We start from the raw sequence: 18,588 nt of genomic DNA on the forward strand, positions 1-18,588 counted from the left end.
CACAACTCTAGGGACCTAGTTTCTGAGTCAAAGCTTGGAAACAGTTGAGATCCCCACCCCATAACCATACATAAAATTGCTGGGCATGAAAAATCTAATATAGCTATGCTACAAGGATTGGCCTTGGGGTCTGGCATATTCCCTTGATCTCATTTGGAGAATAGTTTGCCATGATTGCTTAGGTATCCAGGTGAGCGATACAGGCCCTCTGGGCCTCTTGTTAAGAAAATTAAACCACAATTGTATCAAACCTTCAATCACACATCACAATATACACCACAAACACACAGTTAGACCACAAACACACAGACTACAAATTTTAGATCCATAGCTAAATAAAATAGCTCAGAGAACTAAAAATGCAGTTGGAAGCAGTATTCGTCTGCTGGATAACCCAACTACTTGATAGTTAAGCAGATGTAAAACCATACAAACAAACAAACAAACAAGGGAAATACTGTCCCACTGCAAAACGGACCAATTTACATCTCCAACACACACTCCCGTGTATACACACACTCCCGTGTAACACTCCCGCGTATACACACACTCCCGCGTATACACATACTCCCGCGTAACACTCCCGCGTATACACACACTCCCGCGTAACACTCCCGCGTATACACACACTCCCGCGTAACACTCCCGCGTATACACACACTCCCGCGTATACACACACTCCCGCATATACACACACTCCCACGTATACACACACTCCCACGTAACACTCCCACGTATACACACACTCCCACGTATACACACACTCCCGCGTATACACACACTCCCGCGTATACACACACTCCCGCGTAACACTCCTGCGTATACACACGTTCCCGCGTAACACTACCACGTATACACACACTCCCACGTATACACACACTCCCACGTAAAACTCCCGCGTATACACACGTTCCCGCGTAACACTACCACGTATACACACACTCCCACGTATACACACACTCCCACATATACACACACTCCCACATATACACACACTCCCACGTATACACACACTCCCGCGTACACACACACTCCCACGTATACACACACTCCCACGTAACACTCCCGCGTATACACACGTTCCCGCGTAACACTACCGCGTATACACACACTCCCACGTATACACACACTCCCACGTATACACACATGGAAATACTAGCCAGATGGCATAAGGATTAGTAGTAAGTACCTGATATGGACACCTAAGTGTGAATTCCTCAAAATTATTTTGCTTTGTGTTTTATGACCTGTTAACAGCTATGATCATTTACTGATGCACCAGATATTGATTGTGGAGGAAAACTGGTGTGCACGAGGAAAACCACCGACCTGCAGCCAATATCTGTCCCATCCCCTGCGAAATGATTATGAATAATTCATGAAAATTCATGAACAGTTCATGAAATATTCATGAATAATATTCATGAATGTTCTTGATTTGTTCATGAATATTTTCATGAAATTCATGAACTTAAAACTTCATGAATAATCTTGAGCAAAATATTTCATGAAAATTCATGAATATAAATTCATGAATATTCATGAATATTCATGAATGTAAAATCATGAACTTTCATGAATATAAAATCATGAATATTCATGAATATATGAATTCATGAACATTCATGAAAAATGGCAACAATTCATGAATGTTCATGAATGTTCATGAAGAAAACGTCCCATTTTAAGTTCATGAATTGAAAATGCTTGAAATATTCATGAACATTCATGAACATGTACAAATTACCACATTTCATGAACTTTCATGAAAGTTCATGAAAGTCTAATACCATATGAAAATAAACAATGGAATTCCACTTGGATACCAGAGGAAATACCACTGGATTCCACCAGCAATTTGACCTGGAATTTGTGGCCAAATTGCCCAGTGGATTCCAGTGGTATTTCCACTGAAATACCTAGCCAGTGGTCACTGAAATTCAAATTGGAATCACTTATATGAAGATAACAATAATAATGGACATTCAATAGATTCTGAATTTACAGTTATGACGGTATATATAATCATTCATGCTGTGTTTAAAGTTAGAAATAATGCAAGTAACGTCACAAATATCTTTTAAACATGAAAAAATGACAGTTGAATAACATATATATTTGCAAAAGTTTTTACTGCTACATATTTAGCATTGTTAAATATGAAATATGGATGCATGGTTCACATATGGTCTGTGTGGTTTCAAGAATATGATACAGCTGACATTATTAGGTTAGAGTTGTAGAATACAGGTTTCCCAAAACTCTTGAAATTTATCTGTATTGTATATGCAAATACATGCTGGTTTCCTCGTTGTAGAACTTGCACACTTTTTACCCGGTCTACTTATTGCGAGTCTATCCATTCTCCATGTAACAATTGATGGTGTTTGAAGTTCGAAATGTTCGTCTTCTATTTCGTCTAAATCACTGAGTTTGTTCAAAGCTTTTTAAACAAATTTGGAATTAGGATCGGAAATAATAATTCCTTCACCATTAAGTTTTTGTTTTGTCAGTAACAAACACTTTATTTCCAATTGCAAGCTCCACACTGTACGTTCCAATTATTACTGTTGTCATTTTTCTTGGTAGAACTTCTTTTGCCTAAACTTTTATCTAAAAGATATTCTCTTTTGTTTTGCAAAATTATTCCTAGTATTTGCCATACCTCTTTGTATGTCTGCTTAATTGAGGTGTCACTGATAATACATTTTTAAAAAACCGTTGTTATTTTCCAAGAATATTTGGTGCAAGGGGAGATCTTTTTTTTAAATATTGCCAGTACGTGTCTGCCGCATCTTGCATGAGATTGCTGAAAAACTGTTGTGGTGCTTTAGGTATTCCTCTTTTATCCTTTTTCAATAGCAAATCTTTCGCTGTATATCTTGGGACATTTTACACATCACTGTCATCCTGCAGGCTGGTGTTATCTTCTGAGCTTGTACACATATGCTTTAATTATCATTTGAAGATCTTGCACTAAAGCTTACATCTTCAGGTTCTGGCTGCTAATAATACTGCCTGTTTGTGTCGATGTCAGCAAAGCATGACGACTCTGTATCTGGCACACTTCAAAACGATCCATCAAGCAATCGAATGCATCTCTGATGTCCGCGTCAGTAAATTTTAGGAGTAATCCCATTTTCTGAATAAGAAAAAAGTTAATAATTTTTCATTTATCTTATAAAATACTGTAGAAATTAGTATATAGGCCTACCTGTATTTTCAAAGCCCCTGTACATCAACCTTATTTTTTGGGGGGGGGGGGGGCTTTGATATCACACAAGTGGGACAGTAATTTTTATTGAAATTATATATTATCTATCTGCAAATTTCATACAAGTTAAGAACTATCTCAAGAGGTGCATTCATACTGTAAACTTCAAATTCGGCAGGGTGGGATTGGGTGCACACGCACACACGTTTGGTAATTTGGACGCAGTAACCATTAGCACTCAGTAATATATTCAATTCTGTTTTCTAACGTATAATTTTCAGTATCGATATCATTGCTAAACCCGCACGGTAAATATGACCACGGAATTAGATTAGATTATATAAGTCCGTAATATGACGAATCAGATGAGTTGTTGCCAATGTAAACCGTTGTAACATCATGATCACAGACTGGTTTCACATAATTACACATAGTTTTAACATTTCATACAAGTATTTCATAAAATCCCAATCAGATTCTTACCTTCGGCTTCGATAACCTTCCTGCCGTCTTTCGAAAATTTCTCCATCTCCACTTTCTTCTGAAGCGTATTTGGCGCGGGATTAATTTCGTCCAATCAGAATAATTCCTCTATTCGCTCCGATCCTACCGGAAGTCAATTTATAAAAATATGGCATGGAATGACTTCGGTGCGAAAAAAGACCATGTAACTTTGTCTGTCGATAAACAGGCACACCAATCGATGAAAGGAAGATTAAAACACATATAAAAAGATACGGGCTTCATCTCAATGACGGCGATGCAAACAATGGATAGGAATTGGAGTTTGAACATTCGCCCGACAGCATGTCAACAACTCCAGTTTCCCCTGGATTTTCGCACACTAGGTAAGACTAAGGCCATCATACGTTGATTAAATTAACTTAAGGAGCAATGCCATGTTGTTTCCGTAGTTATTTCAATTAAAAGTTTTTGTAAAAAGTCCAGAGGTGTAGGCGTGTCGCTGTTTTGTGCCACTAAGTCACCGAATATTTCACAGGCGTTCGAAATTCTGACAGTAAATTGACAGACCTAACGTTAAATCTTATAAAGGAATATGGACGATTAAGTCAATTACTATCGATAGTAATACTGTTATCTTGAAATGATAAATATCTCAATTTACTGTCAGAATTTTAAATGCTTGTGATTATTTTCACCGCATGGCGACGGTAAAATCCTGGGTATAATCGAAGTCAAGTATCTCTTCGTTTTTGAGGATTATGTTGTATAATATTGTACCAATTGTGAACTAATACTTGTACTTTACATAACGAAAAAATAAAAAAAAAATCCTGTTCATGATCTATGATCTAAATAAAATGTTTAGATTATTATTTTTACTGCAACTGGCAGTTGGAATTATTCTGAGCAATGTTGACTGAAAATGTTTATGTCCAATGTTAATTACCAGTAAATATACTGTCAACTTACCAGCCATGCCAGTATTTACTGGTAAACATTGGACAACAATTTCTTTAGTAAATATTAATTGCGGCCCTGAGATAATTAGCTATCTTGTCAATTACCTCATATAGAACTCCCTGATCTCAAAGATCTCATCTCGCTTTCAGTTTATAAAAGTGTGAAGGTTCATGATCTTTCCTGTTCAGGTGTCCCGCTTTGTCGGTGACTAACTGATGTCATTAAACAAACTTCAAAATACACTAGTCTCAAATTTAGAAATGGCTTGACATCCTTGAACTACCCGACTATTTACTAAGGATGTTAAACATTGTAAACCAAGCTGGAAACAATTCTGAATTTGGTCTTCAATAAACAATAGTTCCATCCGCAATAAGCCCATGCCTGCAGGTAATAACACCCTCCCCCCAATATCATTATGAATTTCATTATTTTTTAATTCATTTCCCTATATATACATGTAGCGTGTAATATATATATGTCTGCAATTAGACCACCCAATATTTTACACTTGCTCCCTGGGCTTATTGAAGGATAAATATGGTAGATGATAATTAATTGGTAATTGGCGTGTTCAGTATATCATACAAATTATATATTTCAGATCAGATTCAGAGACAAGCTCTGATGATAAATTAAACCAAGATCTAGAGGATATGGCCAATTGGCATGAAGACCAGGGTTCAATATACTCAGAATCTGATCAGGAGATGACAGATCCTGAACAGGATGATTCAGAGGCCAACAGTGATTCCGAAGATGAGAACCAAAAGGAAATGAATTGTGACTGGTGTAGTTCTTATGACTTCACTGTATTCAACTCAGAATTAGCAGTCAACAAAATTCCTAATTCTGATACTATGACTAAACTTGAATGGCTGTGCTATCAGTTTCATAGGTTTGTGTCCCATCCATCAATGAGCAAAGCAGCGTTTACACAAAATCTTCAGGTGCAGAAAATAATACACAATGACAAAGACAATATACAAAACAATAATGAAAATAATGAACTGCCAGGATGACTTTTTACCAGCTGTGCCAATATCTCTGAATGTCCTTGCAAGTCTGGGACATATTGAGTCAGAATTTGAAAAATGCCATTACCATGCCCGTGTTAAAGGAGCATGCTGAAAAATCACTCTGCATTCATGTTTTTGAACTAGTTGACTGGAGACACTGTATTAGTTCATTGCAGTAGACTAGGAAAGAAGTTCATCTTAGTCCAAATAACACCAAATCTCACATTCATAAGTGTTAAACACTTGAACATAACTGACTTAACATAGTCATATTTTGTATAAACTCATGTACGTTAATAGCTAGCCTACAATTGTCTTTGTAAAGGGTAATATATCTATTAAAAAATTGTTAAACTGATGTATTGTTCCATTTTTTCTAGTTAATACCACTTCATGCAAAATGTATTTCAGATCTCATCACCTCTGCATGGATTGTCAGAGGAGTTATAGTTCCATTGGAATTAATATTCCAGTAGAAATATAATTCCAGTGATTTTTTTCCAGTGGAATTCTACTTGTATTTTTTTGCTTCACTGGAATTCCACAGGATTTTTGTTTTCTTCTCTGGAATTCCAGTGGTATTCCACTGAAATATTTCATTCCAGTGGAATCTCACTGAAATTCCAGTGTTATTTTCAATATGTATATATATATATATATACATAAGGAGGTGAGAAGCATGTGATTTGTAGTCTGTGACCTTAACAACTGACTGAGCCACCGCTGCTCCCAGTAATTACAGTGCTTCCCAAAGTCAATAAAATCAATACAGATGGAACTCCATAATATAATTTATGTATACTTCCTGCAAAATTGGCAATTATATTTATATATTATATATATTTACATTATTATATACATTCATGCAAAATGGACATGGAGTTGAAATAACCACAAGAAAAAAAATGGTTTCTGAGGATACTGAGTTTTCTCATCATTCATAATTTCATGAATAATAGTGAATTTTGTGTATTTGAAATATTCATCAAAGTTCATGATTTCTGCTCAGTCAATCTTTAAGAAATTTTGATGAATTTTAATGAATTTGCATTATTCATTTAAATTCATCAAAGTTCATGATTTCTCAAGGATATGCCTTTCATGAATTCTGATGAATTTTAATGAATTTTTGCTGTGCATAAAAGTCCATGAATAATTCATAATCACAAACTTCATGCAGAGTCATGCATGTTTGTGAATTTATTAATTATTCATAAAAGTTCATGAAGAATGCATGAAAGCAGGTTGATGAATATTCATGAATAAGTATTCATGAATTTGAAACTGTCTGTATTCATGAATGTTCATGAATTGTTCATGACCATTCATGATTTCATGAATACCCTCTCGCAGGGGATGAAGGACTCGAACCTCTGATCCAGAGGTGGAGGCAAGTGATCGTAGACGGTCAAGTGTCTATACCACTCGGCCTGACTGCGGCGCTTCAAATGATTAATATATTGTATGAATTGCATAGCTATGTATTGTAAAGCGCTTAGGATTAAGTTATGGTAGCTAGAAAGGACTGACATATCAAATGTTGTATGCTATGCACGGCCTTTCGATAAAAACGAATGTCTTGACCTGTTCCTTGGCATTGAAACAGTAATAACTGAGAACATCCGTGAGATTGACACATAAAATGACGGTTCTTTTTTGTTTCTTGTTTTTTTCCTCAAGATGCCTGAGAACTGCCTCCCATAGATAAATGAATAATAATGATAATAATTTGTGGTTCTTATATACCGCTTTATCACAACCTAGTTCAAATTCGTAGGTCGTCTCAAAGCGGTTCACAAATTATCATCTGTGGTTATAGCTAGGGCCTTTGCAACCAGCCAACATCTTTCTCAACTCCCTGGGGAGCATAATGCCGGTGCTACCATTTCGGTGCTCACAGCTAGCATTCAACAATTCTAGCACTGCCCAACCACGTACTCATTTATAGCTAAGCAGACTGGAACAAGTGGAATAAAATATCTCGCTCAAAGAAACATCACAGTGCCATGCTCCGACTTGAACCTGCAACCCTTCAGTCAAGAGCTCGGGCGTTCTACCACTAGACAACCGTGCCTCCAAGTTAAACAAGTTAAATAAGGTGATCCAAGATCGCTTTAAGATATTTGATTTGTGATAATTATACGTTGTGATGCATGCTATTAAGCCAACCCCATGGCTGTATTGCTCGATAATAAGCCCGCTCCAGGCTTTTAGAACAGATTTTATAGAATTTCATCTGTATGCAAACTAATTATGTTGTATATTGGGTAAGATCCAGGAATAAATTCATACTACTTATTCCGCTCGGCTTATTATCACCGTAAAATACAGATATACGATAGACAAAATTACCTGAATGTGCAAGTCAGGACAATAGATTAGAGCCGATAATGTTATATCAAAAATTTTGAAAATTGTTTTGAACAAATGAATCGGTTTGACCTTGATTTGGATGGTGATTGAACAGAAATTATATTGAATCAAAAGATTGCACATTGCTCACTGCTGCAGTAATCCAAAGGGTAAGATGGAATTATAACAGTGATAGTTCAGGATAGAGCTTTTAATTAAACAATCCGCTCATTAAATTCTCTCGATAAAAAATATGGATTACTGTTTTGTTGAAATCTAATGTAGAAACACTGATCATAAAAGGCTGGAATGAGTTCATTGAGGAGACTAGACTCAAAATAATGGACCAGTAAGTATTATCTGTTTTAATTTGGTTTAAAAGGAAAAGGAAGATTTTTTTACAATTTGAATTTGTAATTCTTGGTATTCGCATGCCAAGTCTGATAACTTCTATGCCCCCAATCCACCTCTGTTTTGAGAAGGTGTGTGTGTGTGTGTCCATCCTTCCCTGTCTTATGATCCATGTTCAAGCTTCTATAGACTCCATTTCAGGGCCACAATGCCAATGTCCTTGTTTCTATTTTGTCAACAGATTTGTTGCCATCACCCTATGTACAACATTATCTATCAAAGCTATTGTCATGCCAGAAAAGTCGGTTACCTTTGGGTAGTTTCAGTTTTTGTCAGTGGTACTGAGATCCTTAAATCAGTTTGTCCTGGAACCCTTAGAAAAGAAGTCTCTAAAAATAGCCTAAAAGAATTCAGGTCCGAAATATCGGTATGATTATAGTGTAAGCCGCCGAGTGGTTGTACAGCTTCTGACCGTCTACGATCACAAGACCTCGATCACCTCTTGGTCACGGGTTTGAGGCCTACGTGCATCACTCGCCAGCGGTACTGGCCAAAGGTCGGTGGTTTTCCTGAGGGTACCACCAAAACCTGGCACGTCCTTCAATGACCATAGCTGTTAATAGGACACACACACAAACCAAACCATTAACTGTTATCAAAGTGAAAGTATTAACCCTTTCACCACTGTAGACCATAATGGACTCATCCAGATCAATGCATGGTAGAGTCTACTAAAGTTACATAGGGATGAAAGGGTTAATAACTTTGATAGTAATTAAAAATGACTGTTATAGTTATTTGGTAACTTAATGATGGCTACAGTTATATTTAATGTCTTGATTGGTTTAATAATTGAAAATACTTATATATTTTTTTACTAATTTTCACTGAAATATTTTGTGAACTTTTTTTCAAAAATGTTATATACATGAAGAAATAAAATGTAGTGACTTAACAATAAAAGCTGGGAGCTAAACATTAAGAACAAAATTAAACCAATAAATTCTGACAAAAATTTCTTTCCTTTTCTTTAGTGGAGTTTTAAATAGACTCGTAAAAATAAGTTGCATTCCATCGACTTTTAACCTGTTTCCGTAATTCAGCAAATTGCCTAGTGGCAAATGTCTTATTGTAGATATTTCTGCAATCTGATGTTCAAACAAATGTCATCTGGACTCTTTGGGGACTACTTTGAATGTGAATTATAAATAAAGAAAACCCAGTATGACTTGATTTATAGGTATTCAACCTTAAACTGGTCATAACAATGACGGAGGAAGTAAAACGTAGCTTAAATGCGTCAATCAAGCACCTATCAAATTAAGACCACAGACAAAAGGCGTCTGTATTGTTTTACAATCTTATTTGACTGGCTTTGGTGTGATTCTTTAGAGGGTTAAATAGTATCGGTGTGATACCAGCTGGATCAGATGGCGTCACATTTATTTGGCTTCTATCCTTCAGAATCGGTGAGGACATCTAGCCGTTATCAACGGTACAATAAAAACAATACCGAATGGAACGACACTTCAAAACATTGATTTTGAAAGAAACGTCTTTGCGATACATTTGAAACAAAAAATTTGCAGAGAAACTATTTATTTAGAAGGCTTCAAAACATTAAATGGTATCGATTTCAAAACATTCATTGAGATACTTCTAAAACAGCCAAATAAAGATTTTGAACAATGAGTCGGCAGAGGTTTCAGAAGATTAATTCAAAATTTTATTATGAGGAATCTCAAACAACCAATTGGTGGAGATTTCAAAATATTTATTGGTAGATTTTTCAAAACTTTATAAGATATTTCTAAATAATATGGTTCTATTCCTAAAACATTGTATGATAAGTTAACTAATAATAAGTGCTGCAGCTGGCAGCATGTTTCTTGACCTTTGAGCAACCTTGACATCTGTGACCTCAATACTTTTTTTGTTCAGATCAATTCTGGACTTGATACTACAGCTTAACCATGCTCACACAAGTAACCTTGATCTACAGCTTAACCATGCTCACACAAGTGACCTTGACCTCTGTTACTAAATACAGCACAAAGAATTTGTGTCACCTCAATTAATTGACCTTGACCTCTATGATCTTGTTATATTATTTGGCGTTTGGGTCTGGACCGAGTACCATGAATTAAACAGTATCAGCAAAGATCAGATATGACGCTAGCATCTGTGCCTTACAACAATACAAAGAAAATGTGTTTTCTGAAGTCGGTGAGGGCTTTCCCTGAAATATATCATCAAACAGAAAACACCCACTTCCTTTGTATCAACATCTTCACTATTACAAAGATAACAGCTTCGGTCTCCATCTCAGACAGAAAAACAGTATCGATAATAAACCCACCATCCCTGGTTTCCATGGGGACATCACAAACTTATCTCCGTAGTTTGTATTCATAACAGGAAATACTTGACTAGATGTGAGCCGGACTTTCCTGTGGCTTGTAAGGTATTCCCTGCCAAGACTTCCCTAAACAATAGCAGAAGCTCCTCACAAAGACACCTACTGTGGCTGTAATCTACAATGATATAATCGTCTACATCCGCGGTGCACATGAACTGTTCGGACCACACATTTTGACACATTTATGAGTTCTTGCAGAAATGTATCACTTTTTTTCTGTCATAGATAACATGATTTTTCTGGGCTATTTTGATGCAAATTAAGGTATATATATTCCTCAAAAACAGCAAAAATATCGATGAAATTTTCATTGACATATCTCATGCCACTTCGTAAATGAAATATTGAAATGATTGGAGGAGGGGAGATCATAAGATTAAATAATTGTGCCCCCACTGTTTTAGGATGGGGAGGTAGAGATATATACATTGTATAGTGTAAGCTATATTTGTCTCATCTGTTCCAATTCAGTGTCATAGCTCTAGAGACTTCACTAATTTTCTTAAAAGATTTTGATTAAACTTGAATACAAAGGTGAAGTATTAGAATACCTTGAATGAAAAACCAAAGGTCAAGACCAAGGTCATCATTACTATTTATAGAATTGTTTTAACCAGTGACACTTATTTACATGAAAAAGGATAGGTTAGGTTTTAAGGACATGTCAAGATTTGGTGGTGGAGGAAAGCCGAAGTTCCCCGGTGAAAAAAACACCGAACAGCAGCCACTACCTGGCGCCTGCCCCGCGTAGGCTTGAATGAAAGATGGGGCATTCGTTTCTTACAGACATTTTCTATGTTTCATATGTCACATATTGCCAGGGAAATTGTCGATAAATTTAGTTCCTATTAATAAGTAATATATGTTATAGATCATCTTCTCAGTTCAGGGGGACACCTTATGTATACATAGTCCGAATTATTCTGACGTTTTATCGACTTTTTTCATATCGGTCTGTCGTCGATTAACGTCAGATCTCCGACCCTTTATAATATGCGGGAAATATGCGACCCGAGCCCGGAGCGCACTTCAAACTGATATTTTAGAAACAAATCGTCACTTTCAAACATATGTCGCACATGGATCGAAAAAAGATCTATTCTTTATGCACAAGATGGTATCAATAACATGTTTCAAAGATCATTACGAAAAGTATTTTCCAACGTTTTCTATACCAACCCATGTTTTTAATGGAAATTAGGCCATGAGCAATGTCACATGACTTGACGAGATCTCGCGTTACGGAAGATATTTCCCAACATTATGACGTGGGCCGGCGAGATTTTAGTCACGTGGCATTAGAGGGCAGGGATATCAAAAAACTAGAGTAAAACAGAGTAAGTTTGAAAAAATATGTTTTTAGTGATTGTATTGGTTGTTTGAGGCATGCTATGTATGTTCATCTTGTACATAAAGAATAGATCTTTCGATCCATGTGCAACATGTGTGTGAAAGTGACGATTTGTTTCTAAAATATCAGTTTGAAGTGCGCTCTGTGCGCGAGTCGCATATTTCCCGCATATTATAGAGGGCCGGAGTTCTGACGTTAATCGATGACAGACCGATATGAAAAAAAGTCGATAAAACGTCAGAATAATTCGGACTAATGTATACAGAGCTGTCTCAAAAGTACAGTGAACAGAGTGAAGGAATGAAAGTAAAAGACTTCCATAAAATCTACTCTTCATTTGCCTGTTTGCCAGCATGTTTCAGTCTGCTAAGCAGGCCGTCGTCTGGGCACATATTACTGTTACAGAAAGTTTGAGTGACATGTTGGCACCTAGGTAAAAGAAGAATATACTTTATGGGGATCAGGCATCAGGAGTTACTACTCTTCCCTTTACTTCCATTTTCTTATCAGGCGGTGCTCAGAGGCTGCATATATACGATTTGAAGGACACATTGAAATATCAAGGTTGTTTAGCTATCAGTCGACCTTCAGGCTTAACTTTCAGGTGACCTTCAGGCAGTGCACACTTGGTGTTCAAGGTTTTCCGTTTGATGTGTATCAGGCTGTTTATCCTTGACCTAACCTTTGATTACACCCTGTGGTAATTAGAGCAAGGGTGAAGCAAGGGTAGATACAAATACAGGTTTACGGAGGTTTCGGCACGTAGATATATTTATTAGCTCACCTGGCACAAAGTGCCAAGTGAGCTTATGCGGTGGTGCGTCGTCCGTCGTCCGTCCGTCCGTCGTCCGTCGTCCGTCGTCTGGTGTCAATATTTTACTTTAAATGACTTCTTCTTAATAACCGAAAGGCCTAGGGTGTCGATATTTGGTCAGAAGCAAACTGGAATGAAGGGCTACAAAGTTTGTTAAAATTAATGACCTTCACCCATTTTCAAGGTCACAGGGGTCAAATATGTTAAAAACTTTAAACACATTCTTCTCGATAACTAAACTGCCCAGGGATATGATATTTGGCCAGTAGCATGCTTGGGTAAAGGGCTACCAAGTTTGTTCAAATGAATGACCTTCAATTATATGCAAGGTCACAGGGGTCTATTGTCTTAAAAAACCTTTAAACAACTTCTTCTGAAAAACCAAAATGCCCAGGGTGATGATATTTGGCCAGTAGCATGCTGAGATAAAGGGCTACAAAGTTTGTTCAAATGAATGACCTTCACCCATATTCAAGGTCACAGGCGTCAAATATGTTAAAAACTTTAAACAACTTCTTCTGAATAACCAAAATGCCCAGGGTGATGATATTTGGCCAGTAGCATGCTGAGATGAAGGGCTACAAAGTTTGTTCAAATGAATGACCTTCACCCATATTCAAGGTCACAGGGGTCAAATATGTTAAAAACTTTAAACAACTTCTTCTGAATAACCAAAATGCCCAGGGTGATGATATTTAGTCAGTAGCATACTAGGATCAAGGGCTACCAAGTTTGTTTAAATGTATGACCTTGAATCATATTCAAGGTCACAAGGAGCAAATATGTTCAAAATATTTAAACAACTTGTTCTGAATAACCAAAAGGCTCAGGATGTTGATATTTAGTCAGTAGCATGCTGGGATCAAGGACTACTATGTTTGTTAAAGTGAATGACTTTGACTTAAATTCAAGGTCACAGGGGTCAAATTTGTTTAAAATCTTCTGAATAACCATGGGTCCCAGGATGTTGATACTTTGCAAGCTGCATCCTGAGATGAAAGGCTATAAAATTTGTTCAACATAATGACTTTGTTCGACTTTCAATAACAGGGGTGAAATGTTTAAAAAAAAATTAACAGGGTCTTTTGAATGAATTTTAATCATAAATACTGATATTTTGCCTGTAGCTTTATTTTAGATCACTTTTAAGGTTACAAGTGCGAGATTTATACCAGGTGAGCGATGCAGGCCCATTGGGCCTCTTGTTAAAAGTTGTACATATGGATAAACGAGTCCCTTAGATATGAAGAAGATATATAAGTGTGACATTTTTGAATAGCATTTATATTTCTTTAGTATATGGCAGACTGCTAATAATTTTTAAAAGGGCAACATTATAAACAAGAATGTATATAATGTATACAAAGATATTTTTTTCTGTAGTTTCTCATTGTGGAGTGCAAAAACAGCAAAAGTTATTTGATGTTTTTGCACTCCACAATGAGAGCAAAATCAGTGAATAGCAGTATACATTATATCTTATATAGTGGTTACATGTGAAGGGCAAAATTTACTCTAGGAAAAGTAGATTTTACAGGTGAAGGGAGGATATTTGAATGGGCAAAAATTTCCTGCTATAAAGTACACACATTACACTTAAATCTGCGTCAAAGTTGTCACAATTTAATTTTTAGGTCACCTGAGCTTTAGCTCAAAGGGATATCATTAATATTTCATGGGAAGGTTACTGACATCTCCCTGACCAAGTGTTGTTATTTTTCGGGTCGATCAGAAATCCAATATGGCCGCCAAGGACGCCATTTTGAAAAACTATTTCAAACTTAGAGTCAAGTTCTGCTGGGCCGATTGAAATGAAACCTGGTAGGAATGATCGACTCATGGTCCTGACAAAGTGTTGTTATTTTTCGGGTCGATCAGAAATCCAATATGGCCGACACGGCCGCCATTTTGAAAAACTATTTCAAACTTAAAGTCAAGTTCTACTGTGCCGATTGAACTGAAACTTTGTAGGAATGATCAACTCATGGTCCTGACAAAGTGTTGTTATTTTTTGGGTCGATCAGAAATCCAATATGGCCGACACCGCCGCCATTTTGAAAAACTATTTCAAACTTAAAGTCGTTCTGCTGGGCCAATTGAACTGAAACCTGGTAGGAATGATCAACTCATGTCCTGACAAAGTGTTGTTATTTTTCCGGCCGATCAGAAATCCAATACCATTTTGAAAAAAGTATTTCAAACTTAAAAACAAGTTCTAATAGGCCGATTTAACTGAAACTCGGTCTAGGAATGATCAGCTCATGGTCCTGACAAACTTAAGTTAAAGTTATACTTAACTATTTTGTACTCAAATTGGTACATATTTCAACAGCAAAAATAAATACTGTAGGACTCAGATGACCGTTTAGGCCCATGGGCCTCTTGTTATTAAAGCCCAGTTATAATTTTATCTCTTCTGGAAATATGATAAACTGTTACTTGAATGTCAATTTTTTCCTAAATATTCACTTTTGTTTTACCCTCTTAAAAATTGTATAAATAAAAGCATGCGTCTGTGAGATATATGTATGTTTAATGTATCCAAAAGATACATGTATGTGACAGTTTTGATTTAAATATCCAGGAAATGATGTAGAAATTCTGGCAACAGTCAACTTTACGTAATGCCTGTTTCATGAAACATAATTGGAACAGATTAAGAATGAAATGTTTCCTTAGGATTTATTGTGTTTTTACCAGAATATGTTTTAAACGATATCAACATTTACCTTGAGCAATTAGTGAAACAACTTAAGATGTTTACAAGTGTATGTCCAGAGCGATTAGCAGTCAGACGAGATAATAATTATAACCTGCGCATTACGCGTAAAAACTGTCAAATAAGTAGAACTTCAGTATGGCTACCGTAACACAGTCAGCATTTTGTATTGGTTTCTGAGTGTTGCTTATTACCCGACCCTGTAACTTTCCATAAACGTCGGGACTACTGATCAAATCAAGCTGAAGAGAAATAACGTGTGGCTTTCCTTTATACAACATGATAAATAGAAACAGAGAATCTCACCTGGTGGATAATTACAAAACAGCAAATTTCAACAATTCTGTTATGAAAATTTTGGGAGCTACAGTTTGTGAAACCTATAAAAATCAACAATAACAAGAAACTTCCGTTTCAGGTGAAACTTTTGTACTTTATTGTAAGTGTAACAATTGTAAGCTGTTTGTATTGTTTGTTTTCAAATTACTCCAAGGAATTTTGAATGGCTAGTCCAGTAAAGGTTATATACTGAAGGTGTCTAGCTGTTGGGTTTTCAAATCTGCCAGGTGTGGTTGAAAATGTGTCAGTTTTGGATTATTTTCAAATTAAGAACAATTATACAGAATGAATTGTAAAAAAAAGGGAAAAAAAACCCCACCTTTGGTACTGTAGATCTATATATAAGTAGGCCTCCTTGTATTCTAATGTAAATTTGAAAGAAAAAAACTTCCAGTAAATTCCATCAAACTGCTAGATTGTGCATTATCAAGCTGTTAAATCTTGGTGAATAGAATATAATCTCTGTATTCCAAACATATTTTTTAGGTCCTGCAGTGACCAAAAATCTCTGTATTCCAAACATATTTTTAGCTCACCTGGCAGGAAGTGCCAAGTGAGCTTATGCCGTGGCGCGTCGTCCGNGTCCTGCAGTGACATTCAGTATAGTCTTTATAACATATTTAAAAACACAATGAAAAAAATATCAATTTATTCTACTTTCAGGCGGTGTGGAGACTCTATACCGAAATAACGAAGAAAGCATCCACACTCGGACGAATTGATTCTAAAACACCAGAGGTTTGTTCTAAAATTTGTAGAAAATGTTGAAGCTACTGGAATCCGTCTCAAAGTTAATTAATCACTTCATCTGTTCAAAAAAAGTATCAGAAACAAGAAGTATGTTTTCTTTGCTCCCACGTTTCGTATTCATTCAATAATATCATTAAAAACGATCCCTAATGATATTGTACATGAATGGTAAATTACTTTGCACTTAAAAGAAAATGAGCTCAGATTACAAGGTTTTTCAATTCTTGATTGATGTGGGTTTGAAATAATGCATGTTAGGTAAATTGCAGGTAATTTCTTACCGCGGGTGTTTAATCTTTTATCGCGGGTGTTTAATCTGTTAACGCGGGTGTTTAATTTGATAATTGTTTCCTTCCTGTTCTTAAACCCCAATAAAATCTGAAAAGCAATACAGCTGCACCTTATGTCATAACTAGGAGAGAGCCAATGTTTCGCTCGAAGGATCATATACATTTAGCAATAAAAGCACCACTGTTAACACTTTGGGAGAAGTTGTGTTTGGTTTTGCAGCTTTGCTTTCCAAAGTCAAGGTCGTTCTCAGGAGGAATACTGGTGGTACCTTAATACCATGTTTGCTGTTACAGTTAACACAATTTCTTATTTCAGAATAGATACTCGTTATTTCCACCCAACAGCATATATCAAATGCAAAACACATTTTTCTTTGGAAAACTTCTTCTTACAAACTAAAAGACCCAGGTCGTGATACTTGGCAAGTAATTACTTGAGTGGAGTGTTAGTTTCCACAAATTACCTTGACCTACTGTCGGGGTCTTAATTGTCAAATATGTTGAAAAGTTTTAATCACATTATGTCCTATGTTGTGAGGTCCAGAGCCATGATGTTTTACATGCTGTGAAGACCATCCGTGCACCTGTTTTCTAATGTATTGTGCTCAGGTCAAAGTTCATCTTTGAGAGCTGGCCCGGACATATGTAGGCAAATGTTGTTTTGAGTAACAAACTTTTAAAACATTTTTGTTGATTGTGTGGCGTGAAGAGTTATCAAATTCATCAAATAGTTTGACCTAAGGTCACAAAGGTTGAATATATAGAAAAACCATTTGACAGTATCTTTGAATCTAGAACTTAAGTCATACTTGGCAATTTGCTTTGTTTTGGAGATTAAAAAAGAAACAAGCTTGACCAACAGTCAAGTATTAGATCAAGAAACTATTCAGTGATTAGACTCATTTGGTCTGCAAATATTATCCTTAGCTTACACATAATGTAAATGGTCCAAGTAAATGCTGCAGGTCCTCTGGGCCTCTTGTTTTATTTTAAATGCTTTATTTATGCTAATCAAAGAAATGTTTGAACTACTTTCAGTGTGTTGAGATAAAACTTCTTTGGGAATACTGTGGTGATGAGGTGACTGTGATCTCAAGGTCAGCCTGCCAGGTCTTGGTGCGTTTGGTAACCGACGGCAATGCCGACTTCCTGTTCATTCTCAATGGGCTCCTGAACCAAGTTCCGTCGGCCAGGTAAGCTAGACAGTGACTTATGAACACTTTGGGAGAGTTTTAACGTGTTTCAAGTGAAATCACTGCTTGAGACTGTTTGAAGTTTGTCTTACTACTTCTGTGATTTCCTGTTCCTTTATAGAACTCTTGGATATGCTTGACGGCCTCACACAGACATTTCCTGTTCCTTTATAGAACTCTAGAATATGCTTGACGGCCTCACACAGACATTTCTTGTTCCTTTATAGAACTCTAGGATATGCTTGATGGCCTCACACAGACATTTCCTGTTCCTTTATAGAACTCTAGGATATGCTTGACGGCCTCACACAGACATTTCCTGTTCCTTTATAGAACTCTAGGATATGCTTGA

The 18,588-nt window shown here is 36.4% G+C and overlaps 2 protein-coding genes and 1 long non-coding RNA gene across 5 annotated transcripts in view; 2 read left to right on the forward strand and 1 right to left on the reverse strand.

The window, feature by feature from the left end:
* Nucleotides 1-18,588, forward strand: part of LOC110443640 (focadhesin-like) — a 364,600-nt gene that overhangs the window by 167,164 nt on the left and 178,848 nt on the right. For all 3 annotated transcript variants that reach the window (XM_021487984.1, XM_021487985.1, XM_021487983.1), the window contains exons 3-4: nt 16,667-16,741; nt 18,082-18,236. In XM_021487984.1, the coding sequence (XP_021343659.1) occupies nt 16,667-16,741; nt 18,082-18,236 (230 nt within the window). The remainder of the gene's footprint in view (nt 1-16,666; nt 16,742-18,081; nt 18,237-18,588) is intronic.
* Nucleotides 2,114-3,804, reverse strand: LOC110443644. Its single transcript, XR_002462138.1, has 2 exons — nt 3,698-3,804; nt 2,114-3,142 (listed from the first exon to the last, which is right to left on the reverse strand). It is a non-coding gene; the product is annotated as an uncharacterized LOC110443644 (long non-coding RNA).
* Nucleotides 3,831-6,016, forward strand: LOC110443643. Its single transcript, XM_021487989.1, has 2 exons — nt 3,831-4,062; nt 5,244-6,016. The coding sequence occupies exons 1-2, from the start codon at nt 4,022-4,024 to the stop codon at nt 5,659-5,661; spliced, it is 459 nt and encodes a 152-aa protein (XP_021343664.1). The 5' UTR covers nt 3,831-4,021; the 3' UTR covers nt 5,662-6,016.

Source organism: Mizuhopecten yessoensis, unplaced genomic scaffold (assembly GCF_002113885.1).
Source record: "Mizuhopecten yessoensis strain PY_sf001 unplaced genomic scaffold, ASM211388v2 scaffold716355, whole genome shotgun sequence".
Taxonomy (NCBI): Eukaryota; Metazoa; Mollusca; class Bivalvia; order Pectinida; family Pectinidae; genus Mizuhopecten; species Mizuhopecten yessoensis.